The sequence below is a fragment of the Amyelois transitella genome, chromosome 11, assembly GCF_032362555.1.
Source record: "Amyelois transitella isolate CPQ chromosome 11, ilAmyTran1.1, whole genome shotgun sequence".
Taxonomy (NCBI): Eukaryota; Metazoa; Arthropoda; class Insecta; order Lepidoptera; family Pyralidae; genus Amyelois; species Amyelois transitella.
In genome coordinates this window covers 4,873,999-4,898,977 of record NC_083514.1, presented here as the reverse complement: position 1 = coordinate 4,898,977, position 24,979 = coordinate 4,873,999, and the positions used below count along the sequence as shown (strand labels likewise).

The window sequence follows — 24,979 nt, the reverse complement described above, 5'->3', positions numbered from 1 at the left end:
TGCCGCGGCCGTGTGCGTCACTGGCGAGGAGCGGCGCGTGATCTTGTACCTGTATGCCCCAGCACCCCTTTCACATGTATTTTGAAACGAACTGATTTGTACTCGCTTGATAGTACGAGTGTCCGGCGCTAGATGCCGTCCGGCGTTACGGGACTTCCCCCTATATATTTTAGTACTAGCTTCTGCCCACGACTCCGTCCGCGCGGATGTCGGTCTTCGCGTGGATAGTTTATTTCTCCATTTTGAGTAACTCTGACAATGACATCTTATAAATATCTATTGGACCCAAATACGACTAGGCTTCGCCTAGCTTGTTTCTATGTTTTAGTAAAAGAAGATCGCTTAAACTTTTTTTTTTACGTATTTTTCCAGGATTAAAAGTATCCCATTTTATGCCCAGGATAATAAGGTATAATTATACCCAGTTTCATCGAAATCGAACCGTTAGTTTTCACGTGATGCCTGCCTGTCCTATTAATATCGAACAAAAATCGAATACCAAAAACACGCGTTTGTTGTATGGGGACCCCAATAAATAAATATTATTTTACATTTTTCTTTTTAGTGTTTGTTGTTAAAGTGGCAACGGAAATTTATTTCATCTTTCTAGCTATCACGGTTTACGAGATGCAGCCTGGCAGACGGACGGACTTTCCCGGACGGTACCGTTTTTACATTTTAGGTACGTGGAACGCTTTTAAGGTGGTACATGGGCACAAAAAACTTTTTTATTTGGGTGCCTTAGGCCTTGTGTCTACATATCCGGTTTACGTCGGTCCGGCGTACATCGGCCACACCTAAAGGCTTCAATTAATGGTCGATCGGATGCCGGTCCGGCGAGGCTTCGTCACCGGCGACATCGACTCACCTAGAGGCTTCATTATATGAACGCCCTCGCAAAATGGATTACCTTACCGTTAAACCAACGACGCGACGCTTTAGTGAGCAAAGACAAGTCTCAACTGATAAAGGATATTCTTAAGATATAGATTTTAGAATATTCACACAATACAGTTTTTTTTAGGAGTCACGAGTGACATGACTGTGTCTTTCTTTTTATTTCTTGCTTGTGCTATATCAACCCCAATACCTACTAACTCTTAGTTCTGTAGCGGAAGATCTTCCGCCAGGCTAGGTGTTATGCCTGGGGAACCGCGACTCTGTTGTGTCGCAGGTTAGATATATGTATATATGCTCATTAGAGCAGATCTAACTTTTACGGATTACCGTGAAATCTTTGCTGGCGCGATTTAGACGTTTTGCTGTTTTTGTCTGATAGCGTCGCGTGATTGGTTGTTGTGACTTGTGACGTAAAGATGTCGCCACAGTTCGATAATAGCCCCGTGCATGACCTTATTCTTTCTTAAGCTGGGTCCAGAGATGTTCTTTAGTCTGATCATACAATATGGAGATGCCGTATGGACAGATAAACATGTCTGGACCCAGCTTTAGATTCCCTCTCATAAAGTTACTTAGCCTTTCTGATCAGAACGGGTTAAAAGACCCATGCCAGAGGAGGGATCGAACCTCAAGTTTGGTAAGATAGATAGATACGTTACCAGGTACATACAAGTACTTAGGTACATATCTCTAAAATTTACATCACGAAATTAGCGCAATGAATAAATAATATTAGGTTTTAAACTTAGTTGTGGCACAAACTTTTTGGATAAGAGAGGTATTTTTCCTAACATACATTATTATACCTACCTAAAATGTATGTAGATACATTTATTTCCTTAGAGTTGTCTTAAATGATTCGCTTGAACCTAGACCATAAATTGCGCGAACTGCCCTTTTCTTTAAATCAAAGTTTACATCAGATGGCAAGTGTGATAGTAATATTGAAAGGAGAGTGAACGCGGGGAACATGGTGAATGGAGCTTTGCATGTCTTTATGAGCAGTCAGAAACTGTCCAAAAAAGCTCGACTGGCTGTGCATGGTTTGGTCATGTGGAGAGCATGAATGAAAGCAGGTTGACTGAGCAGATATACAAGGAGAGTGTGGAGGGAAAGGTCGGAGTGGGAAGACCTAGATGAACGTATCTTGATCAAATTAAGGACGTTTTGGTAAAGGGTCAGGTCAAGAGTACCCGAAACCGCCGAACTTGCATGAAGAGAGTTATGAATGTGCATGAAGCAAAGGAAGTATGCAGAGATCGTGGCAAGTGGAAAGAGGTAGTCTTGCTTACCCCTCCGGGAAAGAGGCGTGATTTGATGTATGTTTGTATGTATGCCCTTTTCTAAATTATAAAATTAGTTTATAGGTATAACAGCCACGTTACCCCCATGGAAGCAACCTATGATGAAAATAGCTGAAATAATCAAGATGTAGTGTAGCTTCATCTGTCATAAAAAAATAAATAACAACTTAAGTGGCAGAGCTAAGTCTATTGCAAAATTTAAAAATATGAACACCCCACTGTATTTTTCCTCTATTAGGTATTATTCCTAAAACCTTTGTATTTTCAACAAACTCTAATTTCTGACCTTCCAGTAAGTAGTAGGTATGTCAGTATTGGCCTGCCTTACGTGCCATCCTTTACCGTATTAATTAGATCTCTATTTAGTTTGTGGTTAATTAACCCAATTCGTGCTTATCCTAATTGCCTATGTTGTGTACCAGAAGTAATCCGCTTCATTCCCAATTATAAAATCGACTGCTTTTAATAACCTACTCGAGTGATATACGAACTATGTTATGTATGTACAGTACCTACAGTGCAAATCTTTTTTTTTTATTATACAACCCTATTTGATAGAGTTTACAATGCACGCAAATAGGGTTGATATCTCTAAAATTTGGAAAACCGGACAAAACGCGTGAAAACCCCGATTTTAGAGTCCGAAAGCTGGACATGTTAACAAGATCTTTTAAACATATACAATGCAGTAAAAGACATTTGAATATTAAACAACAAATCAGAACATTTTTAAAGTTTAGACCTACAGCAATGTAAGCGGCCCAATTTTTTTTTATTTATTAATATTTTAAAACCCGGACTACAAATGAAACCTTCCCCGGACGCTCCCCGGATGCCCTCTAAACTAGGAGAAATCCGGGGAAACCCGTACGAATGGCAACCCTACACGCAAAGCACTAAGCAGTATCAAAGCAGAAACGTTTGCGTGTGAGTGTTCAAGTCTCGACTTAAGTAGATCTATATACTCCTTAATTTACTCTATCTCGATCATATCATTCATTCGATTTCATTCTCATACATCTATTAAATTTGTTCAGTCACTTGTTTTGAGGTTAGGGTTTTGTTTACAACATAAGACTAGAAAAGATTTAACAAATAAAACAAAAATCTATCCATAAAATAGTATGCAGTTACATATAGACTGGTAAGTTGATTGTAAATTAAATAAACTTGTATACTTATTCCCCCTATTCGATTATTGTTTTTGATTGGACGGACTATTTTAAGTAATTTATATTTTGTTTTATATATATTTAGGTTCAAATAATATCTTGATTCCGAAATTAATGGAGAGTATAGTTGATACTTATGGTAAATATTTGCATTAAGATTGCAAAATAATCAGAAGTTTGACTACATATCGATTCAATCCAATAAAGATTCAATCAAAAAGTATCTACTATAGTTATCTATTAACTAACACTACTTTTTTATCGATTGTTCAGATCGAGAATGGGTCGGGTAGTAATATCGATACCTACTGCTTAACGTTAATTTAAGACTTGACTATAGATCCTACGTGAAATAAAATACACCATCTGGGATAAAAACGTGATTAATATGGATGAATTCATCATTTTCAATGATTAATTCAAAAACAGTACACCACCGTTTTTGGAGACATTGTGTTAGGGTACATTATTTATTTTATTAGACCCTTTAAATTAATCTTTAAATTAATAGATGTATATTGTTAGTTTCTCAGTAAGTGAATTGTTAATTCTTTATGAGGAAATAAAGTTCTTTAAACCTAACCTAGACCCAAACAGTTATTAGTGGCCTTCTTCGTAAGAGCAATAGTCACGCATCTTGACTCAATTTAAGTCCAAGTGCATTGCAAATAGCGGGCATCTTACCCCGCACTTTACAATTTGATTTTTCCATATATGAGATACTAGTGATCCGCCCCGGCTTCGCACGGGTAGCATTTATACATATAAAACATCTAAGCAAACATAGACATATGAACAGACGTGGGAAAGCGACATTGCTTTATACTATGTAGTCGATAGGACTAATATATCGATTATCGACTACGTATGTACCACTATCAAAACGAACTGTGACGATGTTGAAGTTGACGTTTGGATATTAGTGTCTTGTCTTGTTTTGTTTGTGAAGGTTTATTCTATATTATTTTCCATATTTTTTTTTAATTTTGAACGTGGTTTGATAAAATGAAGCTATTTTTATAAGTTCCTATCATTTAATTGATATTTCGAGATTTTCATAAAGTTAATAAGGTAGGTTAGGTGTGTGTTTCTATTCCGAGAAAAAGTGAGTATCTATAACTTATATTCTTTGAAATAAATAAATATTTTATGCGCTCATAATATGCAAATAAAAATGTTGAATTTGAATAAATATAATTATATTACAACTATAGACAAAAAGTCTGTTTCAGTGTCATTGAATCAGATTAATTTTTCTAAAAGAGTTTTGAATACTTACCACAGTATTTTGAGATCTCTTTCTTTTTTAGCTAATCCAGGAATATACAACTAAAATGGGACCGCCAAAGAAATTTAAAAAATATGACTCGAAACCAGGAAGTGATAGATCAAGTAAGTTTGTTTAATTATATCTAAAATTGTAATTGTAATCTCCAAATTAATCTGCTCACACAATGTCAGCTTTGTGTTACAGCACTTTTATACTTAATTATAATAAATATAATTGAAATAAATGTATTCTATAGGTAAAAAGAAAAAAGTTGAAGATGATAATATGACAATAGATTTGGTTGAAGATGATAACACAGAGAATGTTGGAGTGCCAGGGGCAGCCATGCAAGATGCTGAAAAAAATGATCAACAAGTCCCTGAAGATGAATTTGGAGCTAAAGATTATAGGTTTGCCATTTCATCCTATTCGACTTTTAGCTACAAAGCATAATAAATTATCATAATATTTTGAAGATGATTAATAATTTTGAAGATTGATTAATAATTACAGAGAACTAGATCCAAGTCAATTTATCAATTGTTACCGTCAACAAAATAATTATATTGTTAACTAGTGACCTGTCCCAGCTTTAGACACGTAGCCTACTGTACTTAAGACACATACCACTAGTACTATTTACTACTGGCTTTAGTCCTGGTTGGATCCTCATCACTCTAGAGAGAAGCCCAGTGTATGACCATGCCTTTGACCATGGATCCCACCATCCATCCATCAGTTTTTACACCAAACAGCTCTCATCTGACCTCTACGGCTAAACATGGTTATGTTAATCGTGACCCTTATTGGATCAGTAATGGTTACACATTCAGTCGCCTGAATGTGCAAGTTTCCTCACAATGTTTTCCCTCATTGTAAGAGCATCAGTTCGTATTTAAACAATCACATTTATTAGCGCATCACACATACTAACCAGGCACCTTACCGATTCAACCCTCTTCCCAACCTTTCAAACAGGCACAAAAGCAATCCACAACTTTCTCATATAAGTTCATACAAACAGACAGGGAAATGTAAAATAATTTAATATGTAGTGAAAAAAACCGGCCAAGTGCGAATTGGACTCGCGCAAATATAAACAAATTACTTTGTGGTCTTTGCAAGATTGTGCTGTTGATAACAAAATACTTTGTTGTATGTATTTATTAAGGGGAGCTCCCTTTATAAATTTTATAAATAAATGTTATTTAATTATTTTGTTATGTAAGTAAATATTCTGAGGTTCTGGCACCAATAAAGAAAAATAACTAAGGGATCGGTTTATAAACTTGGGATTCTTCTTTTAGGCGATGGGCTAGGAACCTGTCACTATTTGAATCTCAATTCTATCATTAAGCCAAACAGCTGAACATGGCCTATCAATATTTTCAAGACTGTTGGCTCTGTCTACCCCGCAAGGGATATAGACGTGATTATATGTTTGTTTGTAAATATTCTGTGAAAATTTTTAGTGTCGACCTGTTACTATTATTAACATTGAGCAAAAAAATTTGAAATGAAACACGTTTATTGTGTGCGGACCACTTCAATATATGTTGTTATAGTGGCAATGGAAAGTCTCAATTTCAAGAAGAATTTGCTGCCTTGCTGATACTTAGTGACAGACAGCGGAGGCTAGTAATAGGGTCCCGTTCTTACCTTTTCAGTATGGAACCCTAAAAATTGTTATAATTTCAGGAATCAGATGACACTAAAGCCTGACAATGCGAGCCGGCCTCTCTGGGTGGCTCCAAATGGCCATATTTTTTTGGAAGCCTTCTCACCAGTCTACAAACACGCACATGACTTCCTAATTGCTATTTCTGAACCAGTCTGCAGGTAATTGAACTCTTTGTCAAAAGCAGGAACGTATTGGTAATTTAACTGATAACTGTGGTATTTCCCCTCATTATTCCTTAAAAATGTAATATAAGTCAATCTTGCTGTATGTATAAAAAAGTATCTTGGCATTTATCAACATTAAATGCCTAACTAAAAATTATATATTTTCCTGTCAAAATTACATTTTAGCAACATAAAAATAATATATCTAATACATATTTGTCTTTTAGGCCACAACATATTCATGAGTACAAGCTGACTGCATACAGTTTATATGCGGCGGTGTCTGTGGGCCTCCAAACTGCAGACATCATTGAATATCTCCAAAGGTTGAGCAAGTGCGCCGTGCCTGCGGGAATCATAGAGTTCATAACATTGTGCACATTGTCTTACGGAAAAGTGAAGCTTGTTCTTAAACACAACAGGTAATTTAAACTGCCCTAACACATCACAGAAGTAAATATTTGTTTAATTTGTGCCAAAACCGATATACATTAAGTTACACCATTAATTAGGGTCAAACTTGGCAATTCTGTGTAATAGTTAAAATGTCAATGAATAAGGATTGGATGTGCTGTTTTGTGTAATATACTGAAAAATAAAGATTCAATCTCACTTTTGATCAAGATTATCCATACAAACTTAAACTTTATTTACATAATCTATGGACAGAATATACCTTTATTTTCTATGTGTTTGTAGATATTTAGTAGAGAGCAAGCACGTAGAAGTGCTTCAAAAATTGCTGAAAGATCCGGTGATACAACAATGTCGGCTGCGGCGAGACGGAGACGACGATCTGTTGGCGTCCGCGCTTCCTAACAAACCTGCCACAACCGCAACTAAAACTAGTAAGCATTTGTGTGACATGATATTTTAAGCTGTGTTTAGATAATTAGTGTAGGATTGGATTGGATTAGATAGAAATGTAAATTGACGTCTGGTGAAAATGCTGCAGTGTAGTTTGTGTCGCCGTTTCTGCTACACCTGCGCTTCATAAGCGGTAGTAGGTAATTCCTTGTATCCTGTTTTGAGACTTAATATATTTCTATTAGTGTCCAGCTTATAAGTGTACCCAGTTTTTGAATCACACGTTACTGGATCCAAATGAAATCAAATAATAACCCTATATTTTGAACCAATCACTCTTTTAAGTTCCATTTCCAAAGAATAATTTTATGCTTTATTATGATGCTGATGTGGTGCTCTCCACACTCTGCATCTTAAACGTGTGTGTAAGATGTTTCCTTAGTGTATTTATTTTTCCGTAATATACAAAGTCACCATGTATATAAATAAATAACAAATGTAAATTTTAACATACCTCCAGTGTTAAAGGCATAAGCTTGCACATATGGGACCTACATGGGGTCTGAACCCATCACCTTGAGATTTAGTATCGTGCTCTACTCCCTGAATTAGCCGTCTTATCTTATACCAAACTAAATAATCTGGATGTTTGAGTGCTGGTACAAGTTAGGACGTAACACCATCAGTGTTTCAAATAAAACGATTCCCACATTGTTTAGGCGAGGACAAGCCAGCAGCCGCGAACGGCAGCGTCCCCGACGACATCAGCCAGTTCTACCAGCAGCTGGACAAGGACGACGACGAGGACGAGGTCACTGACATCTCGTCCAACACCGCCGTGGCCTTCGAAGTTGACCCCGACAAGATTGAGGTTAGTTTTGTTGTTGGGTTGCTGATGGCATGACCCAGTTTTACCAGTAGCTATAAAAAATTATATCTATTGTTTCTTATTTTATTTAGAGGGCAAACAGGGCTCATGTTGTCATTGGTATAATAGAGTGTGAAATAAATAAACAGTGATTGTTGAGTAATAAGGACTTACTTTGTCCAACCATTCATTACACTTTAGCGCTTGGTGTATCTGTGTTTTCAACATGTTATTATCAGTACTTTTTCTTAACATGTATTGATTGGCGATTGATGTAGATATTTTTGCATATACAATTCAAGGTCCTGCTTCTGACACAGTGTTCTAATATTTAAATTCGTATGGTGTAGGTGATACAAAAACGATGTATCGAGTTAGAGCATCCTCTGCTGGCCGAGTACGATTTCCGCAATGACTCGGTGAACCCCGACATAAACATTGACCTGAAGCCTACGGCGGTGCTACGGCCCTACCAGGAAAAGAGTTTGAGAAAAATGTTCGGCAACGGACGTGCGAGGTAAATATTCCGAAACTCTTCTTTCTAAATAAAATTCCAGGTTTTAGTTTCAAAAAAATCTGTTTTGTTTGGTGACAGTGATGACTATTTGACTTAAGACGTTAAAAAACCAAATCATACTTGATTGTGTGACGGTGTGGTCTGTGATCTTAGCCTGTGTCCTATTCGTTTAGAATAAAAAAAAATGCATGGAGTTCATCTTGTTTAAATACAAGATACTAACAGCAGCTTGCTACGCGTTGTTCGTGTCACAATGTTGCGCTGTGGTACACCTGAAACTTATCGCCCAGTGGCACGCATTATTATCGTGTATGTGAAAACAAAAGAGAGATTAACAGCGTATAAACATGATTACCTACACTACACGGCAATATCAACGACGCAGAATATAGCAACAGCGCAACCTACCGTCATCATCCTCATCTATATCTATTCTATATACATATAATAAAATAGTAAAAATATTTTGTCTGTACATTTAGTATTTTTGACTGAAATCGATAGAGGGACACTTAGAATGAATATTAGAAAACAAAAATATTTTTTTTTAATTTCTTGTCTGTCTGTATGTATGATCACGATTATCTCCGAAAGTACTGAACCGATTTACTTCAAACTTTCACCAATTGCTTTGTTTTAACTCAGAAGAACATTTAAAGTTTGTTTCAACAAAATCGGTTTGCTAAAAAAAAAGGTAACGACATTTGAATGAACTCAAGGCATGAGTTTGCCTGCAAATAAGTTACTAATTTTAAAATTCAAAGTAATTTATCATTATACGACAGCATTATACCTATAACATATAAATATAAGTAAAAGGCGACTAAGGGATAGGCTTACAAACTTGGGATTCTTTTTTAGGCGATGGGCGAGCAACCTATCACTATTTGAATCTCAATCTATCATTAAGCCAAATAGCTAACGTGGCCATTCAGTCTTTTCAAGCCTGTTGGCTCTGTCTACCCCGCAAGGGATATGGACGTGACCATATGTATGTACTTAGTCTACTTTAATTTCGACACCACTGGAACGGCCTCGATGGTTCAATGGTTAGCGCGTAAGACTGTGAAGTTGGCGGTCCAAGTTCGAGTCCCAACAAAAACATGATTTAATTTTTTATTAAAAATATTTTTTTTGTATTGTTTGAGTATTTTATTTAAAAATACTACATATAATAAAACGGTAATAATATTTTGTCTGTATGTCTGTATCTGATTGTATGATTAAAATTCAACTCGAACTTTACGCGGACGAAGTCGCGGGCAAATAGCTAGTATGTAATAAGCAGACAATCCAGTTTGGCTTACGAACCTCGTAAAGAATTGTAGTTCGATTTGAATCTAAATCAAAATTCAAAAGTAATCAGACTCATTATGTTAGTATACTTATAACTATATTAGTAGGCATAAATAAAAATTAAATGATGTAGATGAATGTTGTTGTCGTCTCGCCAGGTCCGGTGTGATAGTGTTGCCGTGCGGCGCGGGCAAGTCTCTGGTCGGCGTGACGGCCGTGTGCACGGTGCGGAAGCGAGCGCTCGTGCTGTGCAACTCCGGCGTCTCCGTGGAACAGTGGAAGCAGCAGTTCAAGTGCTGGTCCACCGCCGATGACAGCTGCATCTGCCGGTAACACATTCTTTTATCTCAGATCATCATTCTATAAATGTACCTTTTTTCCGAAATATAATAATATATTGTAATATCTAAATACGTATTAGCATAGGATTACGACTACAGCCTCGCCAAAGTCAGATTCAGAATATTTCTGCATGGGTGCTGGAAATATTCCAATTTTGTATAATTTTTTCCCATCAACCGATCACCATTCCCATATTTAAAATTTCTGATAATTCCATTCAATGTAAGTTACTTGTTCCTTTAATAACTTGTAAGCTATTTGTTCTACAATAAAACTAAACAATAACAGGTTCACATCAGAAGCGAAAGACAAGCCAATGGGCGCGGGCATCCTCATCACCACTTACTCCATGATCACTCACGGGCAGCGGCGCTCGTGGGAGGCCGAGCAGACCATGAAGTGGCTGCAGGCGCAGGAGTGGGGGCTGGTGGTGCTGGACGAGGTGCACACGATCCCCGCCAAGATGTTCCGCCGGGTGCTCACCATCGTGCACTCGCATGCCAAGCTGGGTCGGTTATATTAGACTGTGAATAAAAGGGTCAGGTCAAAAGTACCCGAAACCGCCGAGCTTGCATGAAGAGAGTTATGAATGTGGATGAAGCGAAGGAAATATGCAGAGATCGTGGCAAGTGGACAGAGGTGGTCTCTGCCTACCCCTCCGGGAAAGAGGCGTGATTTTATGTATGTATGTATAAAAGAAATGAGCGGCAGACAATGCAACTGGCAATACGCAAAGAGAGAATAAGCAGAAAAAAAATATTGTTAAAAAAATAATACAGTCATTTTTATAATTGAAAAAAAGACCATTATGTTTTTGTTTGTCTTCTTCGACGGATGATTATCTTTATTTGAAAAATAATAAATGCATTGATATCTCTTAATCGCTTTCTCGTCCCTCGTAATGTACGATGCGTGTTCTTCATGGTACAATCTCTACCACTCAGGTTTAACAGCCACACTGCTGCGCGAAGACGACAAGATAGCGGACCTGAACTTCCTGATCGGGCCCAAGCTGTACGAGGCCAACTGGCTGGAGCTGGAGCGCGCCGGCTACATCGCGCGCGTGCAGTGCGCCGAGGTGTGGAGCCCCATGACGCCCGAGTTCTACCGGGAGTACCTCATACAGAAGTCAGTTTCTCCTTCCGCCATCGTGCAACTAAAGTTTTTGTTATAAAAATTTGCACAAGGAAGTAATAAGCTATGTTTGAAATAAGACCGACCGTAAGCATACCAAAGTTTATTTGTTTAAAATCGGTCAAATAGTTTAGGCGTGAAAACGTAACAGACAGGCTTAAATTTAAATTAATTGGATGTATAACTGTACAACTGGACTGCAAAAATTATCGTGGTATAAGCCTGCTTAGCGTCGTCGGCAAATTGTATGCTAAGGTATTGATTAATAGAGTCAGGAATGAAACTGATGACAAAATATGGGATGCTCAAGCGGGATTTCGAAAGGGAATGGGATGTACTGATCAGGTCTTTTCTTTGCGGTGCATAGCCGAAAAGTTTTTGGCCAAGAGTCAAAAAGTCTATTGCACTTTCGTGGATTTGGAAAAGGCCTATGACAGAGTTGAGAGGAATGAATTGTGGTCAGCACTTTCTATGCATGGGGTGAGCAGTCTCTTGATACGAGCACTGAAATCCTTATATGAGGATTCGAGTGCTTGTGTCAGGATAAACGGAGCGCACACTGAGTGGTTTAAGATTGAGAAAGGTGTTAGGCAGGGATGTGTTGCGTCACCGTGGCTGTTCAACCTATTTATGGATAGTTGTTTGACAGATTTGAAAGAGTCTGAAAGTGGATTAAGGATGAATGAATTACTCGTCAAATGTCTGCTCTATGCCGACGATCAGGTTATACTGGCGTCATCAGCGGAGGAGTTACAGGAGATGGTAAACTGTATGCATGAAGCTTTAAAAGAGAAAGGAATGAAAGTGAACGTAAGTAAAACTAAAACACTGGTTTTTGAAATGGAGAAAGAAATGACAGCATGTAATATTTTGATTGGAGGAGAAAAAGTTGAGCAAGTGAAAGAGTTTGTATATCTAGGATCAAAGTTTACATCAGATGGCAAGTGTGATAGTGATATTGAAAGGAGAGTGAACGCGGGGAACATGGTGAATGGAGCTTTGCATGCCTTTATGAGCAGTCAGAAACTATCCAAAAAGGCTCGACTGGCTGTGCACAGGGGCGTGTTGGTCCCGACATTAATGTATGGGAGTGAAAGTTGGGTATGGCAAAAGAAGCACGAAAGCAGAATAAATGCAGTGGAAATGAGAGCGTTAAGGAGTATGTTGGGTGTGAAATTGAGTGACCGGATAAGGAACAGCGTGATAAGGGAATGTTGTGATGTGAAAGAAGATGTAGTTACAGGAATAGAAAAGGGTATGTTGAGATGGTTCGGTCATGTGGAGAGGATGAATGAAAACAGGTTGACTAAGCAGATATACAAGGAGAGTGTGGAGGGAAAGGTCGGGGTGGGAAGACCTAGACGAACATATCTTGATCAAATTAAGGACGTCCTGGTGAAGGGTCAGGTCAAAAGTGCCCGAAACCGCCGAGCTTGCATGAAGAGAGTTATGAATGTGGATGAAGCAAAGGAAGTATGCAGGGATCGTGGCAAGTGGAAAGAGGTAGTCTCTGCCTACCCCTCCGGGAAAGAGGCGTGAGTTTATGTATGTATGTATGTATGTAATTGGATGTATCATTATATAAACTGTACTTTAACAAAACTTTCAAGATTTACTTCGGCAGACTAACGAAATACAATAATAAAATGACATTTCTTTGTCCACAGAATAAACAAAAAAATGTTGTTATACGTGATGAACCCGTCCAAATTCCGCGCGTGCCAATTCCTAGTGCGCTACCACGAGAAACGGGGAGACAAAACTATAGTTTTCTCCGACAACGTGTTCGCGTTACGACATTACGCCGTCAAGATGAACAAACCCTATATTTATGGACCCACGTCGCAAAACGAGAGAATACAAATCTTGCAAAACTTCAAGTTCAATCCGAAAGTGAACACGATATTTGTCAGCAAAGTCGCGGACACGAGCTTCGATTTGCCAGAAGCGAATGTCTTGATACAGATCTCGTCGCATGGCGGCTCGAGAAGGCAGGAGGCGCAACGGTTGGGTATGTTTACTTGAGATATCTCGTTAATACATTCTAATCATTAATTTTGTTGTTTTTAAAATTCCTTGGGTCCAGATACATGGCAAAGTCGCTCCAACAAAAGCACGCTTAGGAAACAAATTCACATCGACGTCAAGACGAAGTCTAAATATACATGTTCACTAGCTAGCCTTACCAACAAAATAAATAGCACACAAAATGTACAATCATTTTTAATTTATCAGTTACGCATCATACAGTGACCAAAGAGAAGCAATACAAATAGAGCCTGTGAGGTCCAATATTAATTTATTTTTTTTATTTTTTCAGGTCGTATTTTGCGTGCGAAGAAAGGCGCCCTAGCAGAAGAGTACAACGCTTTCTTCTATACGCTCGTATCCCAAGACACTCTCGAGATGGCCTACAGCAGGAAAAGACAGCGTTTCTTGGTCAACCAGGGGTACAGTTATAAAGTAAGTTATACTGTTTAAGATACAAATTCCACTTTTTAAGATGACTGCTTAAGATACAAATACCACAAAAAGGCTGTGATGAGATTCCACTAAAATGTGTCTATTTCTAAATTTTTCAGGTTATTACAGAACTGAAAGGCATGGATCAAGAACCAGATTTATTTTATGGTACTCGTGAGGAGCAAGGAATGTTGCTGCAGCAAGTCAGTATAGTTTCACTTTATTTATAACATTATACAAGATCAGTATAAACGTATGTTACAGGAAGGAATCCTCAGTGAAATAAGGGGTGTCATATTTTTTGTTGTGTTGTCCAGGTGCTGGCGGCATCGGAGACGGAGTGCGAGGACGAGCGCGAGCCGGGCGCGGGCGGCGCGGGCGGCGCGCGGCGCGGCGCGGGCGCGCTGTCGTCGCTGGCGGGCGCCGACGACGCGCTCTACTTGGAGCACCGCCGCAACGCGCAGCACAACAAGCATCCGCTCTTCAAGAAGTTCCGATACTAACTGGCTGGTTGCGGTGCGCGGTGATGATGAGTTCAAAAAAAGAATGTAATTCGTCATTTTGAAATACTCAAGCGCGTCAAATTAAGATATAGGTATATGGTTCATCATTATGCCCTAGACATGCTGTCTCATAATCTGACAATTATCTCGAGAGTTTCGCCTAATCTAACAATATATATATACATATATATTGAACTTAAAATCGAAAAGCTCGAGGAAATAGAATGCAAATGAGAAAGTACATGTTTTTTAAGTAGAATACTTATATTTATCAGAAAATAATTACAAAAAATTACATTTTTAATTACATCACGTACCTGCACGCATTAAACTTTATGAATGATTTTTTGTAACTTTGGCTTGTGGAAATCGTCAGATTTATATTTTTCGTAATCTTTGAATTATTCTCTCAAAATAAAAAAAAAAAATTAGCTACGCTCGAGAACGTCCTGGTGATGTTTTTTTTTTACAACTATGTAGCCCTTCCCCTTCATGAAGTCATCTCAAGTCAGATTAGTGAAATATACACGTTTTAGCATGTAACTACCTCACCTTATCTAAACCTGAAGCGCTCGAGAATTTTCAATGATTATTATTTTTTACTAATCTGATCCTTTTCCCTTGACGGGCGATCATATATAGAAGGCTCATACTGTGGGAGTACTTAATAGGGTACTAGGTATCCCCCTGTATATTAATCTGCCGCGCTTTAGAAAATCCCAAAATCCCCTCATGGGCTCCCCTACAATAAAATTTAATTGGCTACTGCGCGTAGTGAGCACAATTAAAAAAATAATGTTCCTTATAGGCACTGCCTACCTATACTGCTCTAAGAGAACTTTCGCTCGCCGACACAATTTAGATGCGTCATAATTTTGTATGTCTGAATGAGAAACAGTAGGAGTTGACTGCTGTATAAATATTTTGGAATGATGTCTACCTTGATGTTAAACATATGTATATTGTTTAAATAATTGAAGTTATTACAGGAGGTGTTCCGATTCAGGTGCCGCAATATTTTTCTCCAATCATACAAATTTAATAAACTGTTTTCATTGTTTCTGTTTTTTTTTTTTATTTCCCTTTAATCTCTCTCTCTATCTTCTCTCTTAAGTTTTTACCATCTCACTTATCTATTGCAGTAAAACTACGGACGAGAATGGTATACCGGAGTGGGCGATAGTAGAGCTTCAAGGCCTCATCCAGTTGAAGAAGGAGAACCCGTCGGGAGTAACGGTGGCCGGAGACTTGCACTACTTCAACAGAAACGGCCATCCCGTTCTCATTCTAGGCCACCACGTCCTCAACGGGAAGGAAGTCAAACTAGAACACCCAATGGCGGTCATTGAAAAAATTATAATCGACGAAAAAACACAATACAAAGTAAAAGCAATTGTCAAGAAGAAATTGCTCTTTAAATCCCGACCCAAGCCTATTATATCAAACGTTGCTGATAAAGTATGATTGTTAAATAAAATTTGTATCCAATAAAACTAGTTTCATTTAAAATATTACAAAATTTAATACCTTCTCAAGCTATGTTCGAGGATGTAGCCTATCATGCTAGGTGTATTTGTCTGTCAAGACCACCAGCCATATATAGCCATATAAGAAATGAGAAGTAAACACTTAGGTTACTTTAGATTTAAATTTAATAATACAACAACGTAAATGAAAATAATTGATCAATCAATAACGATAGGCTAAGAATCTTGGCAACTAATTGGGGCATCAAATTTGATTTTATCGCCGAGCTCCATATAGTTTCGGTGGTGTTGATTTTTTAATGGTGAATAAAAAAATAATATTTTAAGGTCGATCATTTAATTAGACACAAATTAATCATGTTTATTCACATAATATGCGCCTCATATTTTATTATAATGTTTTTGTATGTAAAGAAAAACAAAAACAGGACCTACATCTTTGCATTAAGGATATTTCGTAGCATATTCAGGAGTTGCAACATAAAATCGTTGAAGCATATACTTAATAGATATCTACCTAAATATTTGTTTTCTTTTTTACACATTTCATCTTTAGAAAAATATATTTTACCGACTGCTGAAATGCTACAAAACACCACAGACACACTACGGCTGGTTTCAGAGTCACGCGCTTGTTCCAGCGCTGACCACACTCGCGCGTGGATTAACACCAGATAATAGCCCAGTTGCAAAGTGACGCAGTTTAAACGCGCTGGTCGTGAGACGCGTGCCGTCGTCGGCGCTGCTTACTACTACTACTTTACACCAAACCGCGACACTTGTTACACAGCGCGCCGCCGGACAAGCGCGCCGATGGAACGCGCTGGCCAACGACGCGTCTCAACGGCGTCATGTAAAACCAGCCTAGCCTTCATGTAACATAAATCTTAATAATTACATTAAATTTTTCAGTTTTCCTTAACAGTCACGATCACACTCAAAATTTCAACGAGTCATATTGATTCTGTGTAACGATTATTTATTGTATGTGTGTAATTGTAAATAGCTACACGTTAGAGTGTATACTTTTTTAATATACGTAAACAAATAAATACGGAAATCGTATTAAAGGCACTTTATTTTTTAACTAAGAAATAGAATGAAATAAATTATTGCTACACTTACATGTAAATAACTAAACTGAAGGAATAAAATCTAAATAAGTCTAAGACAGGATTACAAAGATATTGTGGTTATTCGGGATTGAGATATGAGATTTAATTTATGCACAAACCAAGATAGTTCATAATTTATACTCTTTTGAATATTGTTATTACATAAAAAATGAGATAATACATTATACCAATATGATTGATGATGATGCAAGATGCCAGAAACAATATTTACGTCGTTTGGTTGTATCGAAACATCTTCCGGCGGTCTCAGCATTTAACGAAAGGATATGTAAACTTTCGGCTTTCCAGCCCCACTTAAAACGCACGATATTAACCAGTCTTCAAAAGATTTAATCAAAGCACTTCAGAACTTTGGCTATTAATCGAAATTCATTAATCGACATTATAAACTCATAAACATCTAAAACAAACGCATAAACAATTTAATCTGTAACATAAAATAATGTTCTATGACTAAAATGTAACAACAACTGATGCATAACAACAGTGTTGTGTTACTATTACACAAAGTCTCTATAAATTGAGTAAAAATATTTCAATAGATAAAAATGGATACTGAATAAATATATATTTGAAAGAATTGTTAATTAGAAAAAAAAATTCACACAAAAACAAGCATTTTACAAAACATGAGATGGTAAAATTATGGAAAACTATGTTTTATTCATCTGTCATTATTTGTTTAGTGGAAAAGATAAATCAGATTTACGCTACATTTTTTTTTGTATATTTACTCAATTCAAATAGTCTTTATGTAAAAATAATTAACAGACAGCACTTCTATTATTTCTAATTTTGGGTGTTGTAGTATTAACAACTTTAATAATTCATATAAGTTTTTTTAACGTCACTTATATTAAAAGATGAATCACTTAACACAACAAAATACTATTGTAATTTTGTATATATTTTCTGCAGCGTGTGAATCAAAATTGTAAAAAGAACGGCAGTCTTTTTACAGCGCACAATACTAATAATTAATGAGCTTTGTATTGCAGTTATATTGAACATACCTGAAAGAACCATAAAGACAAAACAAATTTGTAAAAATAATATATAATAAATAATAACGTCTAAGGAATGTTCCGCCTTATTGCCACATATCATAGTCAAAAGGTCAAATTTTTGCTATAATTCAACGCTACGGTTTGTATTGTGCGCACACTCAAAACATTCCTTTTTACCGATCAGTAAAGTAGGGAAGTTTATTTATTACACATTATATACCCAAAATACATGTTAATTAATCTAATATTATCCTACTTGCACATTGAACCCAGAAACCAGTCAATAAAGAGAAGAGATGTTTATTATTTTATCTCCACATACTCTATCGAATAGAGGGTGAATATAAAGTTATGACTTATCAAGTCATCGTAGCCTAGGTTCTATCAACAAATATGTCTTACTCTACTTAGGCGGTAATGGTCGCGCGTAGTAACTCTTGCCCCTCGTCAGAAGTCCAATAGTTTATGATCAAGTCCCTCTCCTTGATTAGGCAGGAAAGGAATGTATTGCTGCACACATTCTTAAGGTTCAACAAGCGTTTCTTCAGCAAAATATTCTGAAACAACATTACATGAGGTTTTAGTTGTTTTCTGTGGGACAAAAATGGGTGTATGGCTCAATAAAACGAGATCGGCTTTGTCATATACATTTATAGAGCGATAAAAAAAATCATACAATAAGCTAATGTCGGCTGACTTAGATTGAAAACAGATATGGATTTCGTAAAATATATTAACTCAAATTTTCTAATGATTTTCCTCTACTTATTACAATTGAAACTTTAGGGATCCTGTTTTCCATAAACGACCATGCTTACCGAAAATTTACTGTTGTTGTTTATTTAATGTTTAATGACCAACAAACTGGTACAAAAATACAATAACAGTATTGCAAGGCAAGGTTAAGCTTATCTATTAGGGTTGTGACCTATAAACAAATTCAGACCGATTGATGGTTAGTTCAGTGAACAAACTATGATGTGGGTCTTTAAAATTTTATTTGTTAGTACATTGTGTGTGTATGCAAGAGCCGGTAACGAAAACGACGATCCTGTGTTATATTACTACGCCTTAGTAAGTTCACAACTTTAGATATTTAACTAGTTAAAAACACTTTGCTATGAAATGAGGGGAGTTGATGACGTTGTTCATTTAAATTAATCGTATTGTTGAAGTAGGTACTGGATGAAACTAAGATAAGACCGAAATGTGTATGTCTTAACCCCAAAGTGCAAATACACCTAGGTGTAGACCGGGTTGGACCCGGCTAAACCTAAGTGTATACGACAAATGCATTACAGCTAAAACTAGGTGCAGCAATGGCTAATCTTAGGTGTAGCCTAGTATCAACGGCTAGAACTACGTTATTATGAAAAGTTTTAAACTATGGATTGTATGCATTAGGAGGAGAGCGAGCGAAGCTTGCCGCTGTGTTCGGCTCTGCAGGCGTGCTCGGCGCTGCTGCTGCGCTACTGGCGCGCGCCGGCGCTCGTGCGCCTGTGTGGCTGCCGGCGCCGCGAGCGCTGCGACGCGCGCGCCGAGCCCGACCGGCTCATAGAGATCAACAACCGCGCTTATTTTCAAGTAATTTTGTATATTTATACACATTTTTTTAATTATAGCGCACCATGTGCCAAACTTATATATTAAAGTTTCGATAGTGTACGCCCTCAAGAAAAAAAGAGTAGATAAAGAACGGGTAAAAAATATTTATTATCGGAAACTTTCGCATATCGAACACTCCTCTGGCGCTTACTCCTGTGAGAATCATGCAATGGACCAAAATTATTACAGCTTTTGATGAGAACAAAAATTCATCATCGCTTGTGTAAACTACATTTCCTCCACGTAAAGTGTAGTATTCAATACAATACAAAATTAACAAAGGTCTATACTTGTTGTGACTAAAATAGATATATTTCATATTATTTTTAACAGTTCTGCAAACCTGTAACCGATTGGCCTGAATGTTCGCTCAACGACACACCACTAACAGTCGAATCACTATATGACCGAATGGATCCTGACGAAATCGAGGAGTCGCACCACAAGAACATACAACTAGCGCCGCCCAAAATCATCTTCAAATGCCGATGTCCAAACTCCAATTACTGGGGATTAAAGCTAAGCGCAGACGACAACGAAATCACTGAACAATATCAGTGTACGTCTCTACCGCTGTGTAAGACGGATGAGTTTTGTGGAAACGTCAATTTAAACCTTAATTCGCTGTATCAGTCCTGTTTATGTCCCAAACATCACATATGTGTTCACGATGGCGGAGTCACACACAATATTATTACGGAGCTGTTGTATCGTGGTAAAGGCTGGCGAGCTTATTGTAGGCGAGTTGACGATTATTATAGTTACGAAGAATATTAATAAAACACTAATAAAATAATGGATTGCAAATTATATTTTTACCTACATTATTTCAGACAGCCTTTCTAAACATATTTATTGACTACCCATAGGTCGTCGAATAGGTGTGTGTATGTTACCTTGTGCGGCGCGCGCGTCAGAGCCGTGACGGCGGCGCGCACGTCCGCGCGGCGGCCCGGCAGCAGCACGCGCGACACCAGCCCGCCGCGCGCCGCCTCGCGCGCGCTCAGGCAGCTCCCGAATATCACCAGGTCGTTGACCTGAAAACAGCGACAGTTACCGTTGGCTGTAGTCGGGCCTGGATATAACGATAGCCTCGTGAGAAAAATACTATGCGGTTCTATGTAGTTTATCCCTTTGCATCCAGATTATTATTCTGATTTATAAGCTAAAGCCATAAAAATAATGTACCTAGTATCATCATTCTAGCGTTAGTCACGGTAGCGTCCTCGTTTATCTGGAATTCTTTCTAAAACGGTGAGTACACAATCCGTGAGTTCGACGCAAGTGAGAAGCCAGAGGTGCACCTATGGCCATGATCCTAAAGTGGTCAAAAGTGGCGTTGTAAGATATGTTGTTACAGCTCACTATGCCAGGTTAAAACTTAAGTTACTTAATTTCTCTTGTAGGCGGTGGGCTAGCAACCTGTAACTATTTGAATCTTAATTCTATCATAAAGCTATATAGTGGAACCTGGATTATTCAAGTCTGTTAGCTCTGTCTACCCCGGGATATAAACGTGACTCACTACTACTCACGTATGTAAAACTCACCAAAGTCTGTGGCAGGGACTGCCACGGCGAGGACAGCAGCATTACGCCTGGCAACACTGGCTGCTCGGCGTTTGAGGCTAGCGCGAAAGTAGCATCCTCCGCCGCCAGAGACACGTCGCTCAGCGCCAAAAGCGCCAGCGACACGCCGCGACACGGGCCCCACACGCCCGTGCATAGCAGCTTGCTGTGTTGCACCATCGCGAATAGGACCAACCTGACGAACAAAACAACTCTGTTGGTCCAGTTTACTAAAGAATAGGACCACACTATCACTTCCCACGGATGTGGTAAAAGACGACTAAGTAACAATAAGTAATAGGCACATACATCTAGTGAAACTTTTGCCATGATCCAACATGGATGGGTCCTCAGCAAAGGTTCAAGAATCAAGAATCTTTATAAAAGGTGCATTCCAAGCTGAGAGAGAGTACCAGAGTAAGGATGTTTATATATAAACTTTATATAAAACAAATATTTATTGTGTACAAATAGTAGTGAATTTCACTACTGCTAACCATAGGTATTGCAGGTATTATAGAAAGTTTAAAAACACATTCCTTTCCATACTAAACTAGAAGTTAAGTTACCCTCTACTTCAAAACAGAATTAAATGTAATAATGGCATGATATGATTTAAATAAGAATGTTTTTTGAAGATTTTAATATTTTTACCTTATTGCTTCTGCATATTCATATGCAAAATTGGTTCGTTCTTCGACATTATCATTGACCAATGAACTTAAATCTAATTCTGAACACAGAGCCCCACTCTCCGACATCAGCAATGACACTGATATGTCTTTCCTTGAATCAATCTCCTCTAATGCATGATACAGTTCTTTAAACATCTGAAATTATAACATTGAATTATACTATTATATACTGATAGAAAATATTATTTTTCCATTAATACAAATAAAAACCAACATACCCTAATATCACATTTGGACCCTGTCTTGCGAATAAGTATTTCAGCTACAAAGGGTAGCTCATACGAAACTGATAAATATGTATATGTTGCATTTTCTGAAACCACTTGGTTTAATTTAGATACTTTTCTTTGCTTTGTTGGTTTGCCAATTTTGGAACTGTCAAGTTTTCGTTTGTTTAATGCAAGAGACAACTTGGAGTTCAACTTTTCTTTTAAAGATAAGCAATCATCTTTGTTAATTATATCCATGGAGATATTTTCGCTCTTTTCCTCTTCTGGTACAAATACATCTGTAGATAAATTGCCACTTATATCAGTATGGGCATGCTCAGTATCGACAACCAATTCCTTTGGTGCAGATTTGTTTTGAGTTCCACTTCCTTCTACATCACTTAACCGTCTCGGGCTCATGCATGCACTTGAATAAGAACTGGATGAGTGTCTCCGATAAATGATGGAGTCATCAGCACTGTGAGTCTCAAAGTCTTCACAAACTGACGGAGACTTAACTGAGCTACTCAAAGACGACCTCTGCTTGCCTCCAATTATCTTCTTTGCTTCTCCTTCTTCTAATTTAATTTTCCTTTCTCTGAATTTCATTTCTTTAGTCTCAGGGGTAGAACTTTGTAATTTTTTAATAAATTCTGCTTTGGTTCTCATATTTTTCTTACCCTTAGGGGCTTCTGGAGTAAGTTGATATATCATATTTACAGCGCCTTCATCCATCAATAACTTATCAACTTCTGACAATCTTTTATTTTGTTTATTATTTTTTGGTTGTGGCTTCTTCCACTGCAGCTTTGCAATAGGAGATTTTGACTTTGGCCTTTGTTCAATTTTGCCCTTCTTTTGTAGAGGTTCTTCAATTTGTGGTTCTTTTTTAATAGTAGGTTTGCTTTTAGTAAAAGTGTCGGGATTATCTGGATCATATATAACTTTCTTCTTGATGACTCTACCTAATCTTCTCTGGGGTTGACCATCATCATGGGACTTACTAGGTGCAGTGCCATCACTTACTACAGAATCTACTGATGTTCGTGCTGCTACATCCTGACTCACTACTGATTCCTGTGTTTCCACATGCTGCTCAGTTCCAACTGAAATAATAATGTCTTTGTTGTCTTGGTTGTTTGTATCATCATCTACAGGTTCATCATCATCCCAATCTTGAACCAAACTGTTTACTATGCTGGTCTCATTTTTAGGTTCTTTTTTAGGCTTTTCTTTATTTTCTGATTTCTTAAATTTCACTACGCCCTCTTGTTTTGATTTCACAGTGTCTTTATTGGTATCAATAACATTATGATCCATTTCTGTTTTTATATTTGAATTCCTTTTTCTAGGAGTAACTTCTGTACGTTTAATTCTACGATTTTTTGGCTTTTTAAGACGTGACAGTTGCTCTAAAGCTAGCTGAACTTCTGATTTCCCATCAGGATTGTTATGTTTGATTTCTATCTCATAGGCAACACCTCGCATAGGATCAGTATGTGAAACATCATTGCCTTCTAAAATGTCTAATAACTCTTCTTTATTGAATACTTCTTGCCCCATGGAATGGTTGTTATTTTCCCCATTTTCAGCATTGTCAGATGAACGCAAGGCTTCACTCAATTCCAGATTTTGACCAAGTTCTGTTAGAATATTACTAGCAGATTCCTGTGGACCCACTTCACCTATTTCATTATTCAAATCAAGCTCATTCACATCATTGTCATTTGTTTCCACTAAGATCTCAGTTTCAAATTTAACATTGTCATTATTAATTAATTGTTCATTTTGGTTATCATTTATTTCTTTAACAGATGTTATTTTACTATCACCCGGTTGGGAACAAATACTGACTTCAGTGTTGACTGGGTCAGCATATATAAAAGTATTATCCACTAGCTGTTCCTCTATAACATTAGAATCTATAGAAGTCTGCTGTTTTGATTCAGATTTTGATGATTCTAAACCTTTTGAGGCAGTTAACATTTCAATTGATTCACTTTCAGAAAAATTTGGACCTGGAGCAGAGGCAGACGAGCATTCGACCGGTTTTTCAACGTTATTTTCCAAGTTCTGTTGTTGCGATGTATCAGAGTTATCGGAAAGGCCATTTGATTTTTGACATACTTCTGGGTCTGTTTTCGAATCGGATGTTTCATCATTTGGTTTAGATTTAGCACCTTCCACTGAAGGGCTGTGAACAAGCGTCTCTTCAACAGATTCCATATTTGATTATTTAGAGTAAAAGAATTTATAATGTTTCTTTTTAAACCACAAAATAACCTACGTCCATCAAACACTTACTTCAAACGATTTCTAGCTGACAAATACATTTTTTGCGTTAACTTGTCTTACTTAAATTAAACAAATTGTAACTTCACTCAGGTTAGATATTACTAAAATTTCCATTCACAATTTATCCCCCTCAAGAATTTTTGGAATAGAATTTATCAACTTGACTTGATGGCTACTGCGTTCGCGTCCATCACAATTTACCACAGACTATAAACGAAATTACAGTACAGCTACAGATATGTAGTAAAAAAAATGAAGACAAGTTAAAAAGCATAGAAATTTAAATGGGACAAATGCTTTAGATGCATGGCAGCGTGTCAAAGTTAAGACTTGGGAGACTGAGATTAAATACAGGCATTAGCTCAATCAAGACTGCCTCAGACGACCTCGGTCCGACTAAAGGGCGGGATTAAAGATGTTTTCATAAACATAATGTGCCGTATGTGTCCCGGCACTTTAGAATAGAACTAATCCGTACCTTCAATCTGCCTAATTAAAAAAAAGTAAAATTACTAAACTACAAACCCGTCACCTGTTGCCTCTCTCAGCCGTTTGC

At 37.5% G+C, this 24,979-nt stretch overlaps 4 protein-coding genes across 4 annotated transcripts; 3 read left to right on the top strand and 1 right to left on the bottom strand.

The window, feature by feature from the left end:
- The first annotated feature begins 3,914 nt into the window (after nt 1-3,914).
- Nucleotides 3,915-15,694, top strand: LOC106135014 (general transcription and DNA repair factor IIH helicase subunit XPB). Its single transcript, XM_013335174.2, has 16 exons — nt 3,915-4,481; nt 4,687-4,768; nt 4,903-5,056; nt 6,345-6,485; nt 6,719-6,913; nt 7,191-7,339; nt 8,018-8,169; nt 8,517-8,683; nt 10,138-10,308; nt 10,610-10,830; nt 11,266-11,449; nt 13,123-13,466; nt 13,776-13,918; nt 14,038-14,121; nt 14,236-14,466; nt 15,564-15,694. The coding sequence occupies exons 2-15, from the start codon at nt 4,711-4,713 to the stop codon at nt 14,419-14,421; spliced, it is 2,349 nt and encodes a 782-aa protein (XP_013190628.1). The 5' UTR covers nt 3,915-4,481; nt 4,687-4,710; the 3' UTR covers nt 14,422-14,466; nt 15,564-15,694.
- LOC106134877 (chromosome transmission fidelity protein 8 homolog) lies at nt 14,646-15,885 on the top strand. The gene is made up of 2 exons (XM_013335018.2): nt 14,646-14,659; nt 15,564-15,885. The coding sequence occupies exons 1-2, from the start codon at nt 14,646-14,648 to the stop codon at nt 15,883-15,885; spliced, it is 336 nt and encodes a 111-aa protein (XP_013190472.2).
- Nucleotides 15,886-16,228: 343 nt separating this feature from the next.
- On the bottom strand, nt 16,229-24,619 carry LOC106135013 (putative leucine-rich repeat-containing protein DDB_G0290503). The gene is made up of 5 exons (XM_013335171.2): nt 22,138-24,619; nt 21,879-22,054; nt 21,207-21,420; nt 20,553-20,693; nt 16,229-18,608 (listed from the first exon to the last, which is right to left on the bottom strand). The coding sequence occupies exons 1-5, from the start codon at nt 24,352-24,354 to the stop codon at nt 18,459-18,461; spliced, it is 2,898 nt and encodes a 965-aa protein (XP_013190625.2). The 5' UTR covers nt 24,355-24,619; the 3' UTR covers nt 16,229-18,458.
- On the top strand, nt 18,985-20,468 carry LOC106135015 (uncharacterized). Its single transcript, XM_013335176.2, has 3 exons — nt 18,985-19,125; nt 19,456-19,635; nt 19,990-20,468. Exons 1-3 carry the CDS (start codon nt 19,027-19,029, stop codon nt 20,431-20,433), a joined length of 723 nt encoding a protein of 240 aa, XP_013190630.2. The 5' UTR covers nt 18,985-19,026; the 3' UTR covers nt 20,434-20,468.
- Nucleotides 24,620-24,979: the final 360 nt, after the last annotated feature.